The sequence below is a fragment of the Sebastes umbrosus genome, chromosome 15, assembly GCF_015220745.1.
Source record: "Sebastes umbrosus isolate fSebUmb1 chromosome 15, fSebUmb1.pri, whole genome shotgun sequence".
Lineage (NCBI taxonomy): Eukaryota > Metazoa > Chordata > Actinopteri > Perciformes > Sebastidae > Sebastes > Sebastes umbrosus.
In genome coordinates, this window is record NC_051283.1 from 31,152,060 (window position 1) to 31,173,342 (window position 21,283).

At 41.0% G+C, this 21,283-nt stretch overlaps 2 protein-coding genes across 2 annotated transcripts; one reads left to right on the plus strand and one right to left on the minus strand.

Moving 5' to 3' along the window:
- Positions 1 to 1,305: 1,305 nt before the first annotated feature.
- tspan13b (tetraspanin 13b) lies at positions 1,306 to 8,581 on the plus strand. The gene is made up of 6 exons (XM_037794766.1): positions 1,306 to 1,519; positions 4,223 to 4,390; positions 4,807 to 4,887; positions 5,341 to 5,454; positions 5,631 to 5,741; positions 7,859 to 8,581. Exons 1-6 carry the CDS (start codon positions 1,457 to 1,459, stop codon positions 7,931 to 7,933), a joined length of 612 nt encoding a protein of 203 aa, XP_037650694.1. The 5' UTR covers positions 1,306 to 1,456; the 3' UTR covers positions 7,934 to 8,581.
- Positions 8,582 to 10,662: 2,081 nt separating this feature from the next.
- Positions 10,663 to 15,081, minus strand: agr2 (anterior gradient 2). Its single transcript, XM_037794770.1, has 8 exons — positions 15,017 to 15,081; positions 14,400 to 14,521; positions 14,247 to 14,310; positions 14,106 to 14,158; positions 13,850 to 13,926; positions 11,850 to 11,913; positions 11,025 to 11,108; positions 10,663 to 10,935 (listed from the first exon to the last, which is right to left on the minus strand). Exons 2-8 carry the CDS (start codon positions 14,506 to 14,508, stop codon positions 10,886 to 10,888), a joined length of 501 nt encoding a protein of 166 aa, XP_037650698.1. The 5' UTR covers positions 14,509 to 14,521; positions 15,017 to 15,081; the 3' UTR covers positions 10,663 to 10,885.
- Positions 15,082 to 21,283: the final 6,202 nt, after the last annotated feature.

Sequence of the window (21,283 nt, forward strand, 5' to 3'; positions counted from 1 at the left end):
TGAACTGAATTTCTAACACGACTTCACTTTATGAAAGATGTCAACCAACCAATGTCATACAGCAATACAATAATATATTTATAAATGTTTCAGCTCACAGTGACTGAGGTGTATAAAGGTGGAGCATGCACTGACTGAGTGTCCATCCAAAGACTTGATCATCAGGCTTTGGATCATTTTCCTGCTAAAACAGCTGATTAAAGTTCCATTTTATCTTTTTATTTTATTTTAAACAGAGTTTATTTCTGAATTGTGTTAATACAACGCTGACAATCCACTGCACAAACATGTTTGGACTGATAGATATCCCACCCAACCCCCACCCATGACAATACCCAGAGGGCACTCAAAAAAAACAAGTGTACAAAATAAATATAAATAAATAAATACACACACATATACAAATAAAATTAAATAGTCATAGTAAAAAAAAAAAAGAAAAAAAAGAAAAGATAAATAAATAAAATAATGATAAATTGTCTCGTTGTTTTATCTTTTATAGTGACATATTTTCTGTAGTCAGATCAATGATGTTCCATAATAACAAAAAACAACAACAAAAAAACACACTTTCCTTTGTAAAGACACAAGTTATTATATCCCTCTGGACATGTTTTATTTATTTTATCTTATTGTGTTAACTTCACATTTATAGTTTCTGCAAGTGTTCTAATCTAAATGGAGAACTTCCTTTGGGAATCATCAACCACTTTTAAACTCTAAAACTCTGTGTCAGACACACGCTTAAGTTTCCAGGAAACTTATAAAATAATAAAATAATGAACCCCACGCTGAAGGTCTAAATGCTGTTTCAAAGCCGTCTCCATGCAACCAGTAATACAAGACGATACTAACTCATTTATTATTCTAACGTATTTATTTACTTATTTATGTATTTATGTATTTATCTATATATTTACTTATTTATGTATTTATTTACTTATTTATTTATTTATTTACTTATTTATGTATTTATTTACATATTTATTTATTTACGTATTTATATATTTATTTATTTACTTACTCAATTACTCATTTACTTATTTATGTATTTATTTATTTATTAATTTATGCATTTATTTATTTACTCATTTACTTATTTATTTATTTATCTATTTATCTATTTATCTATTTATCTATTTATTTATTTATTTATTTATTTATTTATTTATTTGTTTATTTTCTGTGGTCAAGCTAAGATAGAAGCCGTCTCACCTACACGATGACAAATGGATGTATTTTATTTCTAAGGCCTGCTATGTGACTTCCTGTACAGTGTGTTGTGTGTTGTCGGTATTTGACTCATCCAGCTCCGTTCTTCAGGTCCGACCTGCTGCTCAGCGACCGGTTATTCCTGCGGGGGGTTTTCTCTTTGTCCGGATTTCATCTCTGGAGCCGAAATATTAATTATACTTTATTGTTTTATGGTATTTATTGTCTTCATTTACTGACCGAGATGGGCTGCGCCGGATTCACCTGCTCCAAGCACTCCCTGTGCATCCTCAACATCCTCTATGTGGTGAGTATCAGCAGGATGGAGGCTACCATATGGATCATTATAGAGCAGGATGGAGGCTACCATATGGATCATTATAGAGCAGGATGGAGGTTACCATATGGATCATTATAGAGCAGGATGGAGGTTACCATATGGATCATTATAGAGCAGGATGGAGGTTACCATATGGATCATTATAGAGCAGGATGGAGGTTACCATATGGATCATTATAGAGCAGGATGGAGGTTACCATATGGATCATTATAGAGCAGGATGGAGGCTACCATATGGATCATTATAGAGCAGGATGGAGGCTACCATATGGATCATTATAGAGCAGGATGGAGGCTACCATATGGATCATTATAGAGCAGGATGGAGGTTACCATATGGATCATTATAGAGCAGGATGGAGGCTACCATATGGATCATTATAGAGCAGGATGGAGGTTACCATATGGATCATTATAGAGCAGGATGGAGGCTACCATATGGATCATTATAGAGCAGGATGGAGGTTACCATATGGATCATTATAGAGCAGGATGGAGGTTACCATATGGATCATTATAGAGCAGGATGGAGGCTACCATATGGATCATTATAGAGCAGGATGGAGGCTACCATATGGATCATTATAGAGCAGGATGGAGGCTACCATATGGATCATTATAGAGCAGGATGGAGGCTACCATATGGATCATTATAGAGCAGGATGGAGGTTACCATATGGATCAATATAGAGCATCCTCAGCAGGATGGAGGTTACCATATGGATCATTATAGAGCAGGATGGAGGTTACCATATGGATCAATATAGAGCATCCTCAGCAGGATGGAGGTTACCATATGGATCATTATAGAGCAGGATGGAGGCTACCATATGGATCATTGTAGAGCATCCTCAGCAGAATGGAGGTTACCATATGGATCACAGGATGGAGGTTACCATATGGATCATTGTAGAGCATCCTCAGCAGAATGGAGGTTACCATATGGATCACAGGATGGAGGCTACCATATGGATCATTATAGAGCAGCAGGATGGAGGTTACCATATGGATCATTATAGAGCAGCAGGATGGAGGTTACCATATGGATCATTGTAGAGCCGGTTTTTATATAATATAATATAATAGACGGAGTTGTTTTATCCTGTAAATATGGAGGCACCGACCTGCTGTAATCAACACACTGACTCTGTTTAATCAATTATTCACTACCAGGATCAGATGCTCACTGGATCAGCACAGAAAACTATTTTAACCCGTTTAAAAAAAGAAAAAAGCAGCCTGGTTTATTTTTTATATATTTACAAAGTTCAGGTTTTAAGTCTTTAAATGTTATTTCATTTTACGGCGTTACACAGGACGTCCTGTCTCTGCTGATAGCGCTGATCATCATCGCTGCGTTCTCAACCTGACCTGTAGGTGTGTGTCTATGACCCCTACAGGTTCCTACAGGCTTTATCTCATATAGTAGAATATATGATGTTAATCACCAGAGGCCTACTGAGCCTGGTGATGATGTCATAATGATGTCATGACCCTTCTTTTTTTAATCTATCTGTACCAACTTCATGAAAGTTTCATACTAAAGCAATACTAAACGGTAAGTTAATGTGTTTCTTAAATCAATAGTTACATCATGCTTGTATTGGTACGTGTCCACAGGCTCCGTCCTTTCCACGCTTCCCATTCATTGTCTATGTGAGCAGCCGTGCAATGCATTCTGGTCATCATCACAGTTAGTGTTCTAAGATAGTAAGTCTTACAGTCTTACTCACGTTGGAAAAATACACCTAACGTGTAAATACAGTAATGTTAGCTGACCAGACCAAGGTCTCTCCATGAATCAATGCTGATCCTAGTGTTGGCTTTTCCTGCCTCAGCCTCCCGACCGCGGCCGGAGGGAACAGGAGACGCCGGAGTTTTGGTCGGAGACGATAACGTTTCTCTCTGTGGAGCCCCGTCACTTCACAAGACACGGGAAACCTCTGTTGGTCTGGAGGAGCTGCAGCAGTTATTTCTGCACAAACGTCCACTGAACATTCACTAGATATTCTCAGAGCTAAACTAACTCTTCTGCAGTGTGGAGTGAGCAGCATGCACGTGAGAGGTGGAGAGAGAGAGAGAGAAGGAGCGTGGTGTGTGAGTGAAGGCAGGCAGAGGAGCAGAGGAGCAGAGACTCCGGTCCTGGAGACCAAAGCTACGGTCTCCCCCGCGTCCTCCGACCGCGGCCAACACTGTTTAACAGCTTCACTAGATACAACCAAGAGGTTTTGGTGCTTCACTGGAGTTTGTGTTGGAGTCTGAGTCTGAACAGCGGAGACACACGAGAGACCATGAGACACCGACCAGCAAGGATTTATACGTGGAAGAAGTTACAAACAGTCCTTTTAAGTTGATCGGATGAACAGTTCTCGAGATCTGCAGATAACCCGCAGAGGGACGGACAAACAGAGTTTCCTTCCTTTATAGTTCGATTTAGAATTTTGGATTTGCAACTTATTGATGTTTAATTATGTATATTATGTATATACTGTATACTGTATGCTTCTTTTGAACCCAGGACAGAGTTCCTAGAGGACATGACGCTTGTCTTCCAGACGGGTTACATTTTCTTAATTGCAGCAAATACTTTCATTTGATATAATTCAACCAAACTGTTATTTAGTTATTTAATGACATCATTGAGACTCAGGCTGTGTGTCCGTCCTGCAGATGGTGAGCCTGCTGATGATCGGCATCGCAGCGTGGGGGAAGTGGTTCGGTCTGGTCTCCAGTTTCCAGGTGGTGGGCGGCGTCATCGGTGTGGGCGTCTTCCTCTTCTTTGTGGCGCTGGCCGGCCTCATCGGGGCCATGAAGCATCACCAGGTCCTGCTCTTCTTTGTATCCTTGCAGCACTACAGAGCGGCTTTAAGACACATATTTGAATATCTGGAGTTGTGAGTGTCGAGTATGTTCATGAACACTAAAGATGTATTACATTGATCTGTGAGCAGTCTTGGTAATGAGTTTGCATGTCATGTTTATGACCCTCAGGTTGTTTTAATCTGCCACAGTTTGCTCTCTTCACCTCAGTGTTTTGGAAAATTCATGTCCATTCATGTTTGCATGTTCAGCACCGAGCATCGTATTTCACACCGTGGTCGGTCCTGCAGATGGCGGCTTCGTCTCCAGCCTCACTAACTAGTCTACTGATGTACAGCGTCAGCTTTAAATAGAGTAACACCGGCTGTGAGCAGGATTATTTGGACTACGTATGATTTGTGTATTAGTTGTTGTTCCTTGACGGTGAAGCTCAGTACATGATCGTCCTGTTCATGGTGTTTATCGTGCAGTTCTCTGTTTCCAGTGCCTGTTTGGCCATCAACAGAGAGCAACAGGTAAGATGAATATCCATCCTATTGTCCTGTGTGTTTTGATAGCTGGCCAACTTGAACAACGGTTTGTACTAGAGAGACTAACGTCTTCACCTGCAGCAACGAAGTGGAAGTGATGTGTGGGCACCGTTAAACCCAGAGAGCAACACCTCTCTGATGCATCACACATACAGTATGTAATGTCTAGAACTGATCTGGCTGTGTGTAAAGTACCTCTGTTTATTCATCGCTCCAGACGTCAGTCGCTCTCTCGCTACCTCCGTTGTTTGTGTTTCACTTGGCTGATAGTCGGTGGCGCCCAATAACCGGGATAAGGTGTAAACATGCAGCAGTATCCTGGTTTCTTTAGGATTACTCCAGCTAGCATATCTGGGTTCCTCATGAACGGGATGAGGGCTTATCCGGGGTTCTGAAGTCGGGTTTACATGCTCACATAACACATGAACTGTGCTGCAGGATCAGCTGCTGGAGGTGGGCTGGAACAACTCTCAGAGCACTCAGAGGGACGTGGAGAAGAGCCTCAACTGCTGCGGCTTCAGGCAGGTGGACCCCGACCTCCCCTGTGACGCTGTGAGTTCAGATTCATGAAATGTTTCCTGGCCTCTGTTACGTCTCAGCGTGTTGATATAGATGGTATATAGATATAGATATAGTATAGATATAGATTGATAGTTCCTCTGCTGTCTGCGTTACATTTGTCTGAAACAGGTGTTGTGTCTCTTGTTGTGTCTCTTGTCGTCCCGCAGGCCTGTTTCCCCAACCACTCCTGTTTGCCCTGCGCTGATAAGATCCAGGAACACGCCGGAGAGGTTCTGCGCTTCGTCGGAGGGATCGGACTTTTTTTCAGCTTCACTGAAGTGAGACATCACAACTACAACACTGCTGCTGCTGCTGCTAGATGCTGTGCACAGTTTAACTATGAAACTAATCAATCTATTATTTAGTACAGCATTGAGCCTCGCTCAGCCGACCGAGCTGTGCACTGGTACACACACACACACACACACACTGGTTACATCGCAACCAACTCTACAGAAGGAGAGTAAGGGGCGTATTCACACCAGTCTTGTTTAGTTTGAATCGAACGCTGGAATGTTTACCCTCTTGGTACGCTTTGTTTGTGGTGAGAACGTGATCCGACCTCGATCCGGCCTAACTGGAGGAAGCATTGAGCCTTTTTGGATTAAATAAGCTCCGGTAGCGAGCTGCGCTGTGCACGTCAACACCAGACACCAGACACCAATAGTACTAAAGAGCCTACGCTCGTCCTCGCTATTCACATCAGTAATAAACAGGAGTAACGTCAGGCTGTGTTGAAGACGGGCAGACCTGATGTATGTTCCTGTCACAGTTTAGGAGGGTTGATGCACGCCTCCTCCTGAACTGTCTTGCTATGCTCCTTCAGTGCATCAACACGTTGTTTTCCAGTCGCCTCATTTTCAAACTGGATCGTTGCCTTGAGTGAAAAATTGTGAATGAAGCGGCGTAGTCGTCCCTCCGTTGTTGCGTTCTGGAAGTCTGCTCTTCTTTGTTTACTTCCGGGAGTTTTCCAGCATGGAAGTTCTGACCAATCAGAGAGCAGTTTCTTGTAAATTCTGCCGTGTGAGCACAAACCAAATTAGAGGCCACACGCAGCACGGTAACAATCTGGTCCCTGATTCAGACCAAAGCAAACGATCTACAGGTGGGAAAACGCCCTCAATGCGAAAAAAGCTGCACAGTCCTACTTTGACCTGAACCGTTGAGAGATTGTGAGTAACAAAAAGTGAAAGGAAAGAGGTGATGCACAACATATGTTCTTCTACATTCTTTATTTTTATTTTTCATCGGACCACTTTTTTTGCATTGCTACTCCTCCCACATGTTTCAACATAGAAACTCCATTCAAACATCAAAACGTGCAGCTCAATTAGGACGTGATGGCTATTACTTTTCTCATACATAACTTTCATATTTTCAGAATTATTAACCATAATTCATCAGAAATTCTCCATTGAAATAAATGGAAGAAATGTTCAGAATTTAAACATTTTCAAGCATTTTCAACTCTTCACTGCTCATTCATACTTTCACCTAGAAACTCCATTCAAACTGTAAAATGTTCCACATCTTCCATAGATTCTGGCTATTATTCAACTTTCATTCATCCCAATTGTACTTTTTGGAATATTTAACTTTGTTTGGAGCTTGGTAAAATTCTCCTTTTTGTATGTTAACAGGAAACTAGGGATTCACCTAGTTTTTCAAAATAAAAGCCCCAGAAGGTAACTTTCTTAACAGGGAACTCAGAACTAACTATTTACAAGGCTTCAGCTGCTTTTCATGCAATTACAACTTTTATTTACTGATTCATAATCTTTTGATTCTGATTTCTTCATACAGATTAAAGCTCTTCAGCATCTAGCATTCACACTTTTCTAGTTTAATATAACGTTGTAAATTGGGTCGGCTTTCTAAATGTTTCCATTTTATAATTAGCTGGTCATCGTAGACATAGATAGGATCTCATACATCTACAGTATGATGTATTGAATTGATTTGGCTGAGACAACATTATCCAGTAAACATGATGAGGACTTCAGCAGAGATCAAATGGCTTAGAGAACGCTGAGTCGTGGAACATGAAGCTATAGTCTGTTTGTCAGTGAGTCCCATGTTTGGACTCAGTGTGCATCTCACCAGACGTCCCTCCTCTGTCCGTCTGAGTCCTACTGAAGACATCGTCTTTAAAAAAACACCTCACAAATGTTTAGTTTCATTTTTGAAGAAAGGCTCAGTGATTTCCTCAAACAGCTGCTCGCTGTCGTTTTTAATCAGACGTTAGAAGACGTCAGTCAGAATAAACTCCAGTGTGTGTGTGTTGATGGTGATGAAGGAAGCTGTCAGCCGGTGACACAGTGGGTTTGGGTCTTCTCGTAGGATTTGTTGATTGTGTTGCTCTCCCTGTCTGACCGTCAGTGTGTCCTCTTGTCAGATTCTGGGCGTGTGGCTCACGTATCGCTACAGGAACCAGAAGGACCCCCGAGCCAACCCCAGTGCTTTCCTGTGAGTCGGCACCACCAGCTCCGGCCCCCTCTGCACCGTCACTTCACCACCTCCGTGGACCTTCTCTGGGCTTTACCTGTAAATACAACACTGACCTGTGTGTCCCCACCGACTGCTGTTATAACCATGTGATGTGTTTGGTTTTTAAAGAGTGAAGTGTGTTCTGAAAACGAGTGGAACGGCACACACACACACATTGCCTCCAGTGTGACGGCTCGGTGTCTGAACGTGCACCGTCAGCTCACTGAGCGCTCTGTGGCTGTGAGAAGAGGCGATGTGGTCTCCAGCAGTCTGCTGTGTATCCCACAAGTATTTATGCAGCCTGCCTGACGTCGACCCTCGACACCGTCACTCCTCCTGTTGTTGCCTGTTCGTCCGCCTCAATGAACGCAATAATGTTACTCTGCATAGTGATATATGACCGCGTTATTATGACCATGTGTGAAAGTATGAATACTGTGTGTGTGTGTGTGTGTGTGTGTGTGTGTGTGTTGCTCCTGGCTGCGTGTGGTGTATTTGGCCTTTTGCATGACTCTTCTACCAATATGAGCTGCTGTATGAGAGCTGCAGTGATGATCTGTCTGACCTGCCTGAGTCTTTGTACTGTAAACCGCAATAAATAAAACACTGAAGGAAGAAAAGAAGAAATGTTTCTCCGGCTTTACGTCTTCTATTCCTGCATAAAATCATTCTGTTTTTTAGGAGTGTAAAATGTTCAAATTCAACACTGCAAAAAATAGATTTGAGTCCATCATCCCAACACGTCACTCACTGACGCTCTGTCAGACCCCTCAGCGTCACTTTATGATCGCAGTAAAGACGTGATTAATGTTGTGAATTAAACAAAAACTCCTGCTAAGGTTTAGTCAACAAAACCACTTAGTTAGGTTTAGGGAAGAACTGCATGGTCGGGCTGAAAACTACTGAACGTTGTGAAACACGGGACATGAACTGCTGGTTTTAGTTTAGTTTGAAGCAGAGACAGACTCAGGTAAGTCAGAAATTAAAACAGAGTTTATTTTCCAACCGAGAGGGAAAAATGGCAGGCAGGAGAGCAGGAAGCTGGCCGGCTCGTGGCGAGGAGAGAATGAACACGAGGACTGAGCACATGGAATATCTCAGCCACCGGAGAACAAGGAAGCTGAGCAGCAACAAGCCACCAGGAAACCAGAGCACAGGCAAAAAAAACAGGTAAGTCAAGATGTCACGAGAAACACTAGGAAAATAGCAAGATGCAAAAACACTAGAGAAGCTACGCGAAGCACTACCAAACCAGACGGAGTTATCTGGCAGAGTAGGAGTAGGCTTCTATGGAGAGGTTGATCATCTGATGAAAACCTGGTGAGCCTCGTTGCTGCCCTGCGAGGAGCCATTCACACCTCCTCCACACACCTGACCTGCAGGAGAAAAAGAGACGGGAGAGAGAGAGAGAGAGAGAGAGAGAGAGAGCAAACACAGAAAGCCAATAAACCAAAACTAACAGAATGGTAACATGAACGTCTCCTGGATGGAAGCCTTGTGTTGTTGGAGTTGTGCTTTCCGGGGAAATTCACATCATAAACAGCAGAATACAATGAAACATAAATAATGAAATAAAGAACAATAGAATGGGTAAATAAAGAAACTCGATCGCCCCTTTAACCTGGTCTTTGGAACAGTTTAAAGACCCAGACTGTAAACTATTCTACACGTTACTGTACAGCTACAAGCAACAAACGCTGACTTGTCTTTGGTTCTCCTCCCTTCAGGTTAAAGGTGAATGCTTTTCTATAGTCTCACTCTGTTGGTCTCAGGGAGGAGGATGTTTCTGACCAGCCAACCGACCATCACCACGCTCTCTCTCTGCTGAGTGGAGCTCATTACACGGAACAATAGTCTCCTCTGGGCCTCCGTATCCTGGCAACAGGAAAAAGCTTTCAGTGCTGGCAGCGTAATCCCGCCCATCCAGGATGTTGAACACACACACACACACACACACACGCACGCACGCATACACACACTCACACACACACACACACACACACACACACACACACACACACACACACACACACACACACAGACACACACACAGACACACACGCACATACCTGCCGAATCTGAATGAAACTCAGCCTCTGAGCTGTGAATCGTTATGACACTATGACTATTCATACCTGAGGTGATCAGACTGGAGGACAGGTGAACAAGAGACGGATTGTTGCTATCTGGCACTTTGCTGCCCTCAGTGTGGTCTGTCAGGTTTCTGGCTTTTTCGCTGTTTCACCTGCACACCTCCCTAGGTCACTAAGTGGTGAGCTCACTGTGCCACCGATGGAAAATCAGACTTTGCTTAAGTCATTGTAATAATTTAGAAATGCCTCTAAAGCTGCACTAATCAAGGCGTTTGTATTAAAGCAGTTAGAAGCTGATAGTGGCTACGTTCCAGATCATATCTCATGTTCACTGACATTGACACTACAATGTACAAGTATGTTCATTATCAGTAATCCTCCCAAACCGTAGTTTATACTCTGAGCTCTCTAACACAGATTACTGTAAAACAGGCCTACTATACTATACATAATACTACATATATAAAACTATACGGAGGCTAAAACCTGTCCTTCAATATTCAGATTAGCTAGTAGAAGTATTTAGTAGCTGTAGTACCGACAGGAAGTACTTATTGTAGTGTATTATTCATGTTCTTTAGAGTTTTACACGTATAAATGAAAAGGCACACTGTCCATGTGGTATGTATGAACACTTCCATATTTATTCAAAAGACATTCTGGATGTACAGTAATAATAACAATGAATGAAGGTGAAGACGAGGAGCTTCCCAGTGCGTATAATTCTCCATATAAACTGTAGTGACGGCGTGTTATCGGCCTCCGGCGGTGGCGGTGGAGTCTCGGAGGTCATCGGGGTCATCGGGGGTCACTATGTGGAGCGTGCGTCTCGTTCCTCGCGCTCACAGCTCGGACTTCAGGAGCTTCTTGGCCTTCTCCATGTTGCTCTTCACTGTGAGAGAGAAACATTCACACCGAGTCAGTCGGAGTTGTTAACGGGCACAAACACGCCTCAGCGTGTCGGTCAGCTGGAGCACTTACACAGTTTGGTGTCAGCAGGTTCGTAGGCGTACATGCGGTTCGAGTAGCGACCGATGATGTCGGCTCTCACCGTCATCGTGGGGTCTGTGAAGACACATCGGGTCAGGGTAAGCAGGACTTTTACTTGTAATGTAGTATTCTTTAATTGCTACCTTTACTTAAGTCAGGACTCAGAAACCTTTACTATCAAAAGAGACATTTTAGGCAAAGAAAAAAATAATAATCTGTCTGGAGCCACAAAACATGTGATCATTGTGATGAAGGTAACTCAGTTTATAGTCTAAGTATATAGTATATAAGTCTAATGCAGTGAGGGCCAAAGAGACAATGTACTACGGAGTATTAGGGCCACATTGAGGGAAAACACATCTGAGATTTACACAATAAAGTCGTAATATTATGAGAATAAAGTCATAACTTTACAAGAAAAAAAGAAAATAACATGTAAAAATACTACTTTATAATATTAATATTATGACTTTATTCTCTAAATCTCAGATTTATTTTGTTTCCTCAATGTGGCCCTAATACTCCGTGATACAATGATAAATAAAAATGAAAATGTAAACAAAAAACAGTTATTAATTTCCATGTTTAATAATCCACAGGGAGCCACTGGAGAGGAGCTGAAGAGACGCAGGTTGCTGACCTCTGACCTCTGACCTCTGACCCCTGGACTAAGTAAAGGATGTGAATATTTCTTCCTCCATTGGAAAGTAAGACTGAATTAAACCGATAACAGAGGTCAAAGGTCACAACGTCTCGCTCACACAGCTCAGATGAAAGGCTAACAGGGAGAGTTGTGTTATAAGAGAAAGCTCTTACCGACAAAAATGATCCTGGGAACGTACTGTCCATCGGGAGAGAGATTCTTGTCCGTGGTTTCATACTGTTGGTGAGAGAAAGAATAACACGTCATCAAAGTGTGATCCGTCTCAGAGCGATGAAAAGGCTCTAAATAACCTCCTCCTCTAGAGCGATGAACTGAGATACAACAGTTTGGGTTTTTTATTTGATATGAGAGGTTTCTCTTCTGGCTGGCGTGATGTCGGCGTGGCTCAGGCCCAGTTCAGCAACACGTGACTGATGATGTGACGACAGTCGGAGGGTTGCTTCAGTCGGCTTCTCAACCTTTTGTAACTTCACGTCTGATTGTTAAAATAATTCTCCCAAATAAATGACAAACTGGGCTATAGATAAAGATAGATAAAGATGTGTTCTGACACTGTCAGGTGTATTCAGTTTACCCTCTCCCATCACTGCCTGCCGTTATGAATCCAAACTATTCAGGGTCATATTTCCTCACCGCACGCTTTGGAGCTTCCACTGGAGCAGGTTTGTCTCCAACATCACTTTTTTGTTTCAAAAAACGTACACATGTCTGTAAAGGGGAGACTCGTGGGTAGCCATAGAACCCATTTACATTCACATATCTGGAGGTCAGAGGTCAAGGGACCCCTTTGAAAATGGACATGACAGTTTTTCCTCGCCAATATTTAGAGTAACTTTGGAGCGTTATTTAACCTCCTTCATGACCAGCTCGTATGACCTAGTTGGTACCGATGGATTAATCAGGTTTTTTTCTGAATTATTTTTGGACATTTTTCCGACTTTTTTCAGACATTTTTCGATTTTTCGATTTTTTTTTCGACTTCTTTTGAACATTTTTCCGACTTTTTTTCTTTATGTTTTTTTATTTTTTATTTCAAATTATTTTGGACATTTTTCAGACATTTTTTTTTAACATTTTTTGGACATCTTTCTAGACTTTTTTAAAAACTTTTTTAAAAAAAAAATCCGACTTTTTTTCAGACATTTTTCAGACTTTTTTCAGACATTTTTTGGGACTTTTTTTGGACTTTTTTTAAACTTTTTTTAAACTTTTTTTCGACTTTTTTTCGGACATTTTTCAGAAATTTTTCAGACATTTTTTGGGACTTTTTTTGGACTTTTTTTAAACTTTTTTAAAACTTTTTTTTAAACATCTTTCCGCCTTTTTTCGGACATTTTTCAGACTTTTACTTTAAACTGTTTTCCGACTTTTTTTTTTTTTTTTTTTTACGTTTTGTGATTTTTTATTTCAAATTATTTCGGACATTTTTCAGACATTTTTCAGACTTTTTTTTTTTTTGGACATTTTTTAAACTTTTTTTTAAACTTTTTTCAGACTTTTTTTTCGGACATTTTTCGGACATTTTTTCGTAAAAAACCCTCACACATTCACATATCTAGAGGTCAGAGGTCAAGGGACCACTTTGAAAATGGCCATGACAGTTTTTCCACGCCAAAATTTAGAGTAACTTTGAAGTGTTATTTAACCTCCTTCCTGAGAAGCTAGCCTGGCATGGTTGGGACCGACGGATTCATGAGGATTTTTAGTTTCATATCATTCCAGTATCCGTCCTCTAGCTGTAAGACAACCCGCTACAACCTCTGCAAAAACAGAACAGCGGCTGTCGGATTTGGAAGAGGTTAAAATAACCATTTGTTCGTACCTCTGACACCCACTAGGTGGCGCTCTGAGGCCCAACAGGGGGCCCCGGGCCAGGGGTTGAGAAAGGCTGGCTTAAGTTATTCATCAAACTAAACTTGAACTGTTGCTGGTTTAGTGGTGAATATTTAGTATTATAGAGGAATACCACGTGTGCAGGAGCTTAAATGCTGAACAGTAAAATGGATTAATAAACTATCAGGTCTCAGAGTTTTACTCCAGCGTGACACCAGGTTTGTTAAAGGTTTTATAATTGAATACAGATTCAGTGGTGTGCACCTTTAAAACACTTTGTTCAGTCAGATAGTCTGACCTGAAGACTCCTCTAACTCACCATCAGATTGAGGACGATGAAGTCCTCGTCGAGCGTCCTCTGGATCCCGTTGTCCTCGGATAAGATCTTCCTCAGTTCTGTGGGAGAAACAGGTTTTAATCCTCCGGCTCAGTCCAGCGTTTGTTGGCACAGAACTAGCACCAGGATGTGACGTCACACGAGCAAACAAATGAGCGCTCGCTCTTCAAACAGGTTTAATTCAAGTGCATGAGCAACTTGATAAGAGAGCTAACAGAAAGGCCGGAGGTGGACTCACCCTGGCTGTGGGGGCAATCCTCCAGGTGGAAGAGGACCATCAGAGGCTTGTTTCTGAAACACACATCAGCTCCACTTAAACATCTGACTGTCAGCGTCAACCAACGTCAGTATCAGTGTAAACCATTGAACTAGTTCTTACTTTGACCTGGACCAGTAGAGAGCCTCCTCGTACGTCTGAGCCCAGATCAGCTGATCACCCCAACCTGGACACACATGTATGGACACCATTAAAGACAAATGAACAGATATTTATCACACTTCAGTCTCAGAGGTGCAGACGATGCTCACAGACCTCTGGACAGAGTCTGAGGGATCCTCTTGCCAGATTTGGGGATGTATTTCCCGAAGGCGGAGGACACGGCCACCAGGACCAGGAGCACCGACAACACCGCTTTGATCATCTTTATGGACTTACTGGAACAGACAATATCAAAATGACATGAAACATCACCGTTCCCGTCCCTTTGAGAAGGAAACGGGTTGACCGAGTCCTCCAGATTCCTACTGCAGATTATTCTGTTGGCACTTCCAGCGGACCAGAAACAAGTAAAGAGAGAGAAGGGTGTGACAGTCCAACGTGGGCGTTGCTGTTGTAATGTGGTACGCAGTGTTACATGTGGTCTAATGTAATCCATTACAAAATAAATGTCATTGTTCGTTGTATTCTTTAAGGTAAAACGTGTCCAACATTCATGCTGTTGCTCTGCTCCAATCTACACTCAACTTATTGTGAAGAAATCTGAATAAAAGTTTGTTAGAAAAGTATTCAAAAAGTAATCAAATGTAATAAGTTACTTTGAAGTCTTTCCTATAATCAGATAGAAACCCTGATGAACCCACTGTGACTGTATTTCCCCAGCAGAGTGAACGGCCCCTTTAAACAGGGAATAATGAACCTGTGTGTCTCACCTGTTCCCGACCGGAGCTCCAGGATCTGCTGCTGTACCTCCACTCTCACCTGTCTCGTATTTAAACACCTGCTCACCTGCGGGCCCGCCCCTCTTCCCTCCCTCCCTCCCTCCACCCGCCCCCACTGGTGATTCAGATTTCATTACAAACCACCAGACTCCCTGAACATTACTGGTAGACGCTACGTTGAGGTTTCTGTGTGTGTTACCAAATGCATCGTGGTGTGAGATCATAATCATTTTAAGTTATGATAGAATAAAAGCTTGAAATCGGCACAAGTCATTAATAGAACTCTTTTTTTTTTTTTAACAATGTCTTTATTGTTTTTTTGTTATACAAACATCAGCATTATTATGCAATATATTCAATACAGGATTTACTTTAACAAACATAACATACCCCACACACCCACCCGTTCTCTCTTAACTTTTCCCTTTCTATTAATAGAACTCTTATTTTGTTAATCTTCTTCCTGTAAAACTCAGGAGTGGATTTTTTATTTTTCTGTAATGTTGCTTTAGTATATTATCTATGCTGAATGTATGAGAACACTATAGCGAGTTATAAACTACATTATGTGGAGTCTACGGTTTACCTATAAGAGCCAATAAGCAGAGCGCTCTTGACTGATCAGATTCATTGATGAGGTTTGGCTCGTATAAACTAGAAGAGACATTTCACATCTTTTATAATCCTAACTTGGGTTTCATTCTATAGAATAGAATAGAAAGCTTTATTGTCATTTTATTAAATACAATGAGATTCACAGTTGCCACATCTGGTCAGTGCTTTAAAACAAATACTTGACAAGACGAGGCAGATAAAACATAAAACAGGTAAAACACACACAGTTATAAAGCAATATAAAACAGGTTCTAATATATGAATGATTATTAATTATTATTTAATTGATCAGTTTTATTGTTTGTCAGCGAGGAAGAGCAGAAGGCTGGATGATGATTGGTCGTTCTGTGATTGGCTCAAAGACACAAAGGGTGCAACTGAACGTGTCTTTCCCACAAAGTCAACACATGGATTCAGTCATCATGAAGATGAATAAAGAATGAATGATGGTTCATAACTCGGCCTACAGCAGGTTAACTACACAGCGTTATCTGGGAGCATCTCCACAGTGTCCTGTATCCTGCAGCAGGGAGCTCTCAGTGAATGGAAGCTTTGTTCAGGGTCGTCCCGGCCGGTCCGGTCCGGAGCCGGTCCGGAGCCGGTCCGGAGCCCTGAACCCTGCAGCAGCAGCTCCTCAGTCCTCCTCCACCTGCAGGGGAACATGTGGAGCAGCTTCTTCTTCTCTGTGCTATATCTGTGTAGCTTTAGAACAAAGTTACAAAAGAAGACTAAAAATCATGAAGCACAATATAATAACATCAAATGCAGATTGTGGTCAGACACATCAGCTAATATAGTTTTATTATTAATGGTTAATACATCTTTCATTCATTTATTTTTTAAGCCATTAATAAAAAAGATCTTTTTGGGTTGCCAGGTTGGAAAGAAAAATTATCCTAAATCCATCAGGAAGAACCTTCTAATGAACCGTTTGACCTTTGACCCTCTGGAGAAACGCTGCAGAGGATGCTGCAGATTTTATGGACTGTTGAATAATGATTATAATGATTTACTAACTTTTGTTAGCTTATTTTAAAGTGAGAAACCTGTGATTCTTTGTTAATCAAACAAACAGATAGCACGGAGCCCTGAATAGTGACTTACTAAACATTTACATACAGATTTCATTTTAGTAAGGCCACTGCTGCTTCCACCCAGCAGGAACTACAGTAAACCGTGACAGATTCTATTATAATTTAGTGTCTCTGTTTGATCCTTCCCATCTTTCTTAAAGGATAAGCATTATTCTGTGTCTTACTGTCAGCAAAATCACATGGAAAGACCAAAACCTGCATACGAAACCTTTCTGACTTCCCGTCTGTGGTTCCATCAGTTCTTACTAAACACCTCACAAATATAGTTTCCCGTGGGGTTCAGTAATTTCCTAAAACTGGTAACTGTAGTTTTTATGAAACAAAGTGCTCGGAACCAATTCTCCATTTTAAAGTACTAGATTGGATTAAAGTAATGCGATTGTTTTAAGTTATCTTTAAATCCATCTGGTTGTAATAAATAATTAACTTTCATTTGTACATGGATGACACACTCTGATGTGTCCTGGTGTACAAAAATAACACGTGAGATGGAGGAGAACGGCGAGACATGAAGCCGGCCAATCAGAAATGACCATGACCATGACACAATATGCAGCTGGAGGAGCGAAACAAACATCTGGATCCCCTTCTGTTCCTTTAGAACATTCATAAACAGATAAATACATATACCAACATGTTTCTGTGGGTGAATGCTATTAAAGGTAAACTTGTTGTTGTTGGTCCAAATACAATACTAATAGTACTAATACAATACTAATACTACTAATACAATACTAATAGTACTAATACAATACTAATACTACTAATACAATACTAATAGTACTAATACAATACTAATACTACTAATACAATACTAATACTACTAATACAATACTAATACTACTAATACAATACTAATAGTACTAATACAATACTAATACTACTAATACAATACTAATACTACTAATACAATACTAATAGTACTAATACATGTTTCCCTGAGAATTTTTAGGATTTTAATATTAAAGTTTCAAAGAAAATTGCAACGATAAACAACTTAAATCCTGATTTTGCTGACAGCATCCACTGGGAAGATCTTCCCCTGATATACGACCAGCTGTTACCATGTGACTGAAGTTCCATTACTGCGGTCACATGATGACAAATGGTTACCATGGTAACTGAGCATAAAGACTGTGAGATGTGACTGAAAGCTTCCTGGAAGAAATCTAGTAAGAGGACCTTGTGTTCACACTGTTTTTCGTCAAACCAACATGACTGCGGCTCAGAAGGTAGAGCGGGTCGTCGTCCACCGATCGGAAGCTCGGCGGTTTGATTCCACGGCTCCTCTGGTCCGCATGTCCTTGAGCAAGATACTGAACCCCAAACTGCTCCTGAAGGCTGAACCATCGGTGTACATTTGCCCTGTTTTCCTGCTTTTACATGACTTAATTATTTTATATTCCATGTGTTATTGTTTTATCATATTTTATCTCTTTGTGATTTAATTGTATTCCTGTTTTATTCCTCTGTGAAGTTCTTTTCTCTGCTGCATTTCTCTAGTAAAAAGCTTAAGCGCTAAATAAATACTGGTTTTATATTTCATGTGTTATTGTTTTATCATATTTTATCTCTTTTTGATTTAATAGTATTCCTGTTTTATATGACTTAATGATTTTATATTTAATGTGTTATTGTTTTATCATATTTAATCTCTTTGTAAATTAATTGTATTCCTGTTTTATTCCTCTGTGAAGTTCTTTTCTCTGCTGCATTCCTCTAGTAAAAAGCTTAAGTGCTAAATAAACACTGGATTTGGATGATGTTGGCTCGTAACCAGGATGTGGGAGCAGTTCAGTGCTGAGGTGTCCTTAACCCTCCGCTCTCTCTGCCATGTGTTTCCGTCACCGTGTGTTGTCACAGCACCTCGGTCAATATTTGAACTATAGGGCCGGGTTAAAGGGCCGCTCCTATCACCGTTTCACATTCACCAGCTGCACTGCCCTGAGAACACGGATCTGACGCCGGCTCTCTCCACACGCACACACTGTATTGGCCGGCCTGCTCGAATAGGATGCAACTTCCTGGTTTAAAGAGCAGCACAATGCAGCGGCTCATGAACACCTGAAGTCACCTCAGATAAAGCTGAGAAAGACTAACACACTAAACACACCTATTCACTGCTTCACCTCACATCACTTTCACTCACTTCTTTCTGCTTCTGTGACACGGCAAAGATCGACTCCTTTGTGCACAATAGAAAGAAAAAATAATGAGTGTTGAGACGATTGATCCGGGAGGTATAAGAGGATTCTTTATATGAGATGAATTCACTTTTTTTCAGTGAGTGGACTCCTCTGATCTTACACTAAACCTCTCCAAACCCACACTGACTAAATCCTTTAAGGCCACTGGGCCGCGGCCCTCCGGTGGGCCTCAGAGAGCCACCTAGTGGGCCATGAAGGTGCTGCTAAATGGTTAGATTAACCGCTATTCTGTATTTCAAAGGTTATTGCGGGCTCACTTTTAAAGCCAGAGTGAAGATACCGGCATCATATGAAACTATAAAAACCTGATGAATCCGTCGGTACCAACCATGTCATGCTTTTTTTTTTTTTAAGTATGTAAACGGTCTGAAAAAAACTTCTGAAAAAAGTCCGAAAATTGTCAAAATGTAAAAAAAAAGAAATAATTTAAAACATTTAAGAAAAATTTCTTAATATGTCTGAAAATCTCAGAAAAAAAAATCTGAAAATAGTCCAAAAAAAATCCTGAAAAAAAGGCAGAAAAATGTCCAAAAATATTTGAATTTTTTTTTTAAAAGAAAGTCTGTAAAATGTCTAAAGAAATTTCCGAAAAATTAGCAAAATGTAAAAAAAATAAATAAAAAGATAAAAGATCTGAAAAATCTCAGAAAAAAACAGAAAATTGTCCAACAAATGTCCAAAAAAGGTTAAAAAAGGTTTGAAAAATGTCCAAAAGAAAGGCAGAAGAAAAGTCAGATACTGGTGTTATTTGAAACTAGAAAAACCTGATGAATCCATCCGTACCAACCATGTCACACTAGCTAGTCGGGAAGGAGGTTAAATAACGCTCCAAACTTACGCTAAATTTTGGCGAGGAAAAACTGTCATGGCCATTTTCAAAGGGGTCCCTTGACCTCTGACCTCCAGATATGTGAATGTTAAAGGGTTCTATGGGTACCCACGAGTCTCCCTTTTACAGACATGTGTGTCACAGATGCAGTGACACAAAATCAAGCAATTTTGAAGTCAGTAAAAGTGTGTGGTGAGGAAATATATAACCCTGAATACTTTGGATTCATAACGGCAGGCAGTGATGGGTGAAGGGAAGCTGAATATCTATGTGGGTCATTACACCTGACTGTGGCATAATAACACATATTTTATAGCTCATTTATTTGGATGGTGGTCCTCAGAAATGTTTTAACAATTGGAAGTGTGCCTCGAGTTACAAAAGGTTGAGAATCCCTGCTTTAAGGTGCACTGACAACCTGCTCTATGAAATATATCACACCTTTTTGGGCATTTCATTTTCCTCTACATAGTTCCTATACTGTCTCATATTTAGAGGTAAATATCAACAGTATGTTGTGCAGAGAAGAAACCCAGAATAAGAGATGCGAGCAGCTCTGTGAGGCAGGAAGTAGAAACATCCTGATGCTATGAATGTTCATCATGAGGCTGATGGGAATGTTGATCGTTCTGCAGGTATTTGGTCATAAAGCATAAAGTATTGGACACGTTGACATGATGAAAAGTCAGAGGATCACCAGAGTTACTGCAGTTCATCCTGAGAGGAACATGAATGATGAATCACATATTTAATAACAGCTCATTCAGTAGCTGACGTGAAGTCCCTCCTTCATGTTTGAACAGCGAGGATCAGCCTCTGCCTGTTGGAGCTCGTTCTTTAGTACGATCACAACCAGCACGTCATTACAACAAAGACATCTCTACTCTGTGCAGCTATTTATGTACATGATCGTTGATATGATATATACTGTATATGATATAATAAAGTATTTTGAATCGCATCATTACAGACATTCACAGCACATTGTGCTTTTAGTCTGAATGGGATTTTTTTTTGTACTTTGGGTACAAACTAAACACATCCGATGTTATAGTCCTGCACTAACAACTCCATTAGTAAATAATCTGTCTTCCAGTTTTTGTAGAGCTTACACTGTGTTGATTCAACTCAGTGCAGTTTGTCCTTTATATTTATATTGTATTACCTCCTTCAAGGCCAACCTCTCTCTGTCTAAAATAAATAGAAATGATATGTATAATGAAATGAAACGGCCATTATGAGGCAAACTCTATGTAAAAGAAAGAGCTGACAGCAGCAGCCGAAACGCAGCTGCTGTTAACACCCGACGTGTGAATCACGCCGCCACGCAATGCAGCCGCCAACGTGATGCAGGCGCCAGCGCGATGCAGCCGCCACGCATAGCAGCCGCCAGCGCGACGCAGCCGCCACGCATAGCAACCGCCAGCACCATGCAGCCGCCACGCATAGCAGTCGCCAATGCAACGCAGCTGCAATGCATAGCAGCCGCCAGCGCCACGCAGCCGCCACGCCC

Excerpts from the sequence above, each read along its gene's own strand:
- tspan13b (XM_037794766.1), top strand. The coding sequence starts at position 1,457 with ATGGGCTGCGCCGGATTCACCTGCTCCAAGCACTCCCTGTGCATCCTC. Across the intron at positions 1,520-4,222 it reads TCCTCAACATCCTCTATGTG|ATGGTGAGCCTGCTGATGAT; the intron begins GTGAGTATCAGC and ends TCCGTCCTGCAG. Across the intron at positions 4,888-5,340 it reads CCATCAACAGAGAGCAACAG|GATCAGCTGCTGGAGGTGGG; the intron begins GTAAGATGAATA and ends ACTGTGCTGCAG.
- agr2 (XM_037794770.1), bottom strand. The coding sequence starts at position 14,508 with ATGATCAAAGCGGTGTTGTCGGTGCTCCTGGTCCTGGTGGCCGTGTCC. Across the intron at positions 14,311-14,399 it reads CCCTCAGACTCTGTCCAGAG|GTTGGGGTGATCAGCTGATC; the intron begins GTCTGTGAGCAT and ends ATGTGTGTCCAG. Across the intron at positions 14,159-14,246 it reads CTCTACTGGTCCAGGTCAAA|AAACAAGCCTCTGATGGTCC; the intron begins GTAAGAACTAGT and ends TGTGTGTTTCAG.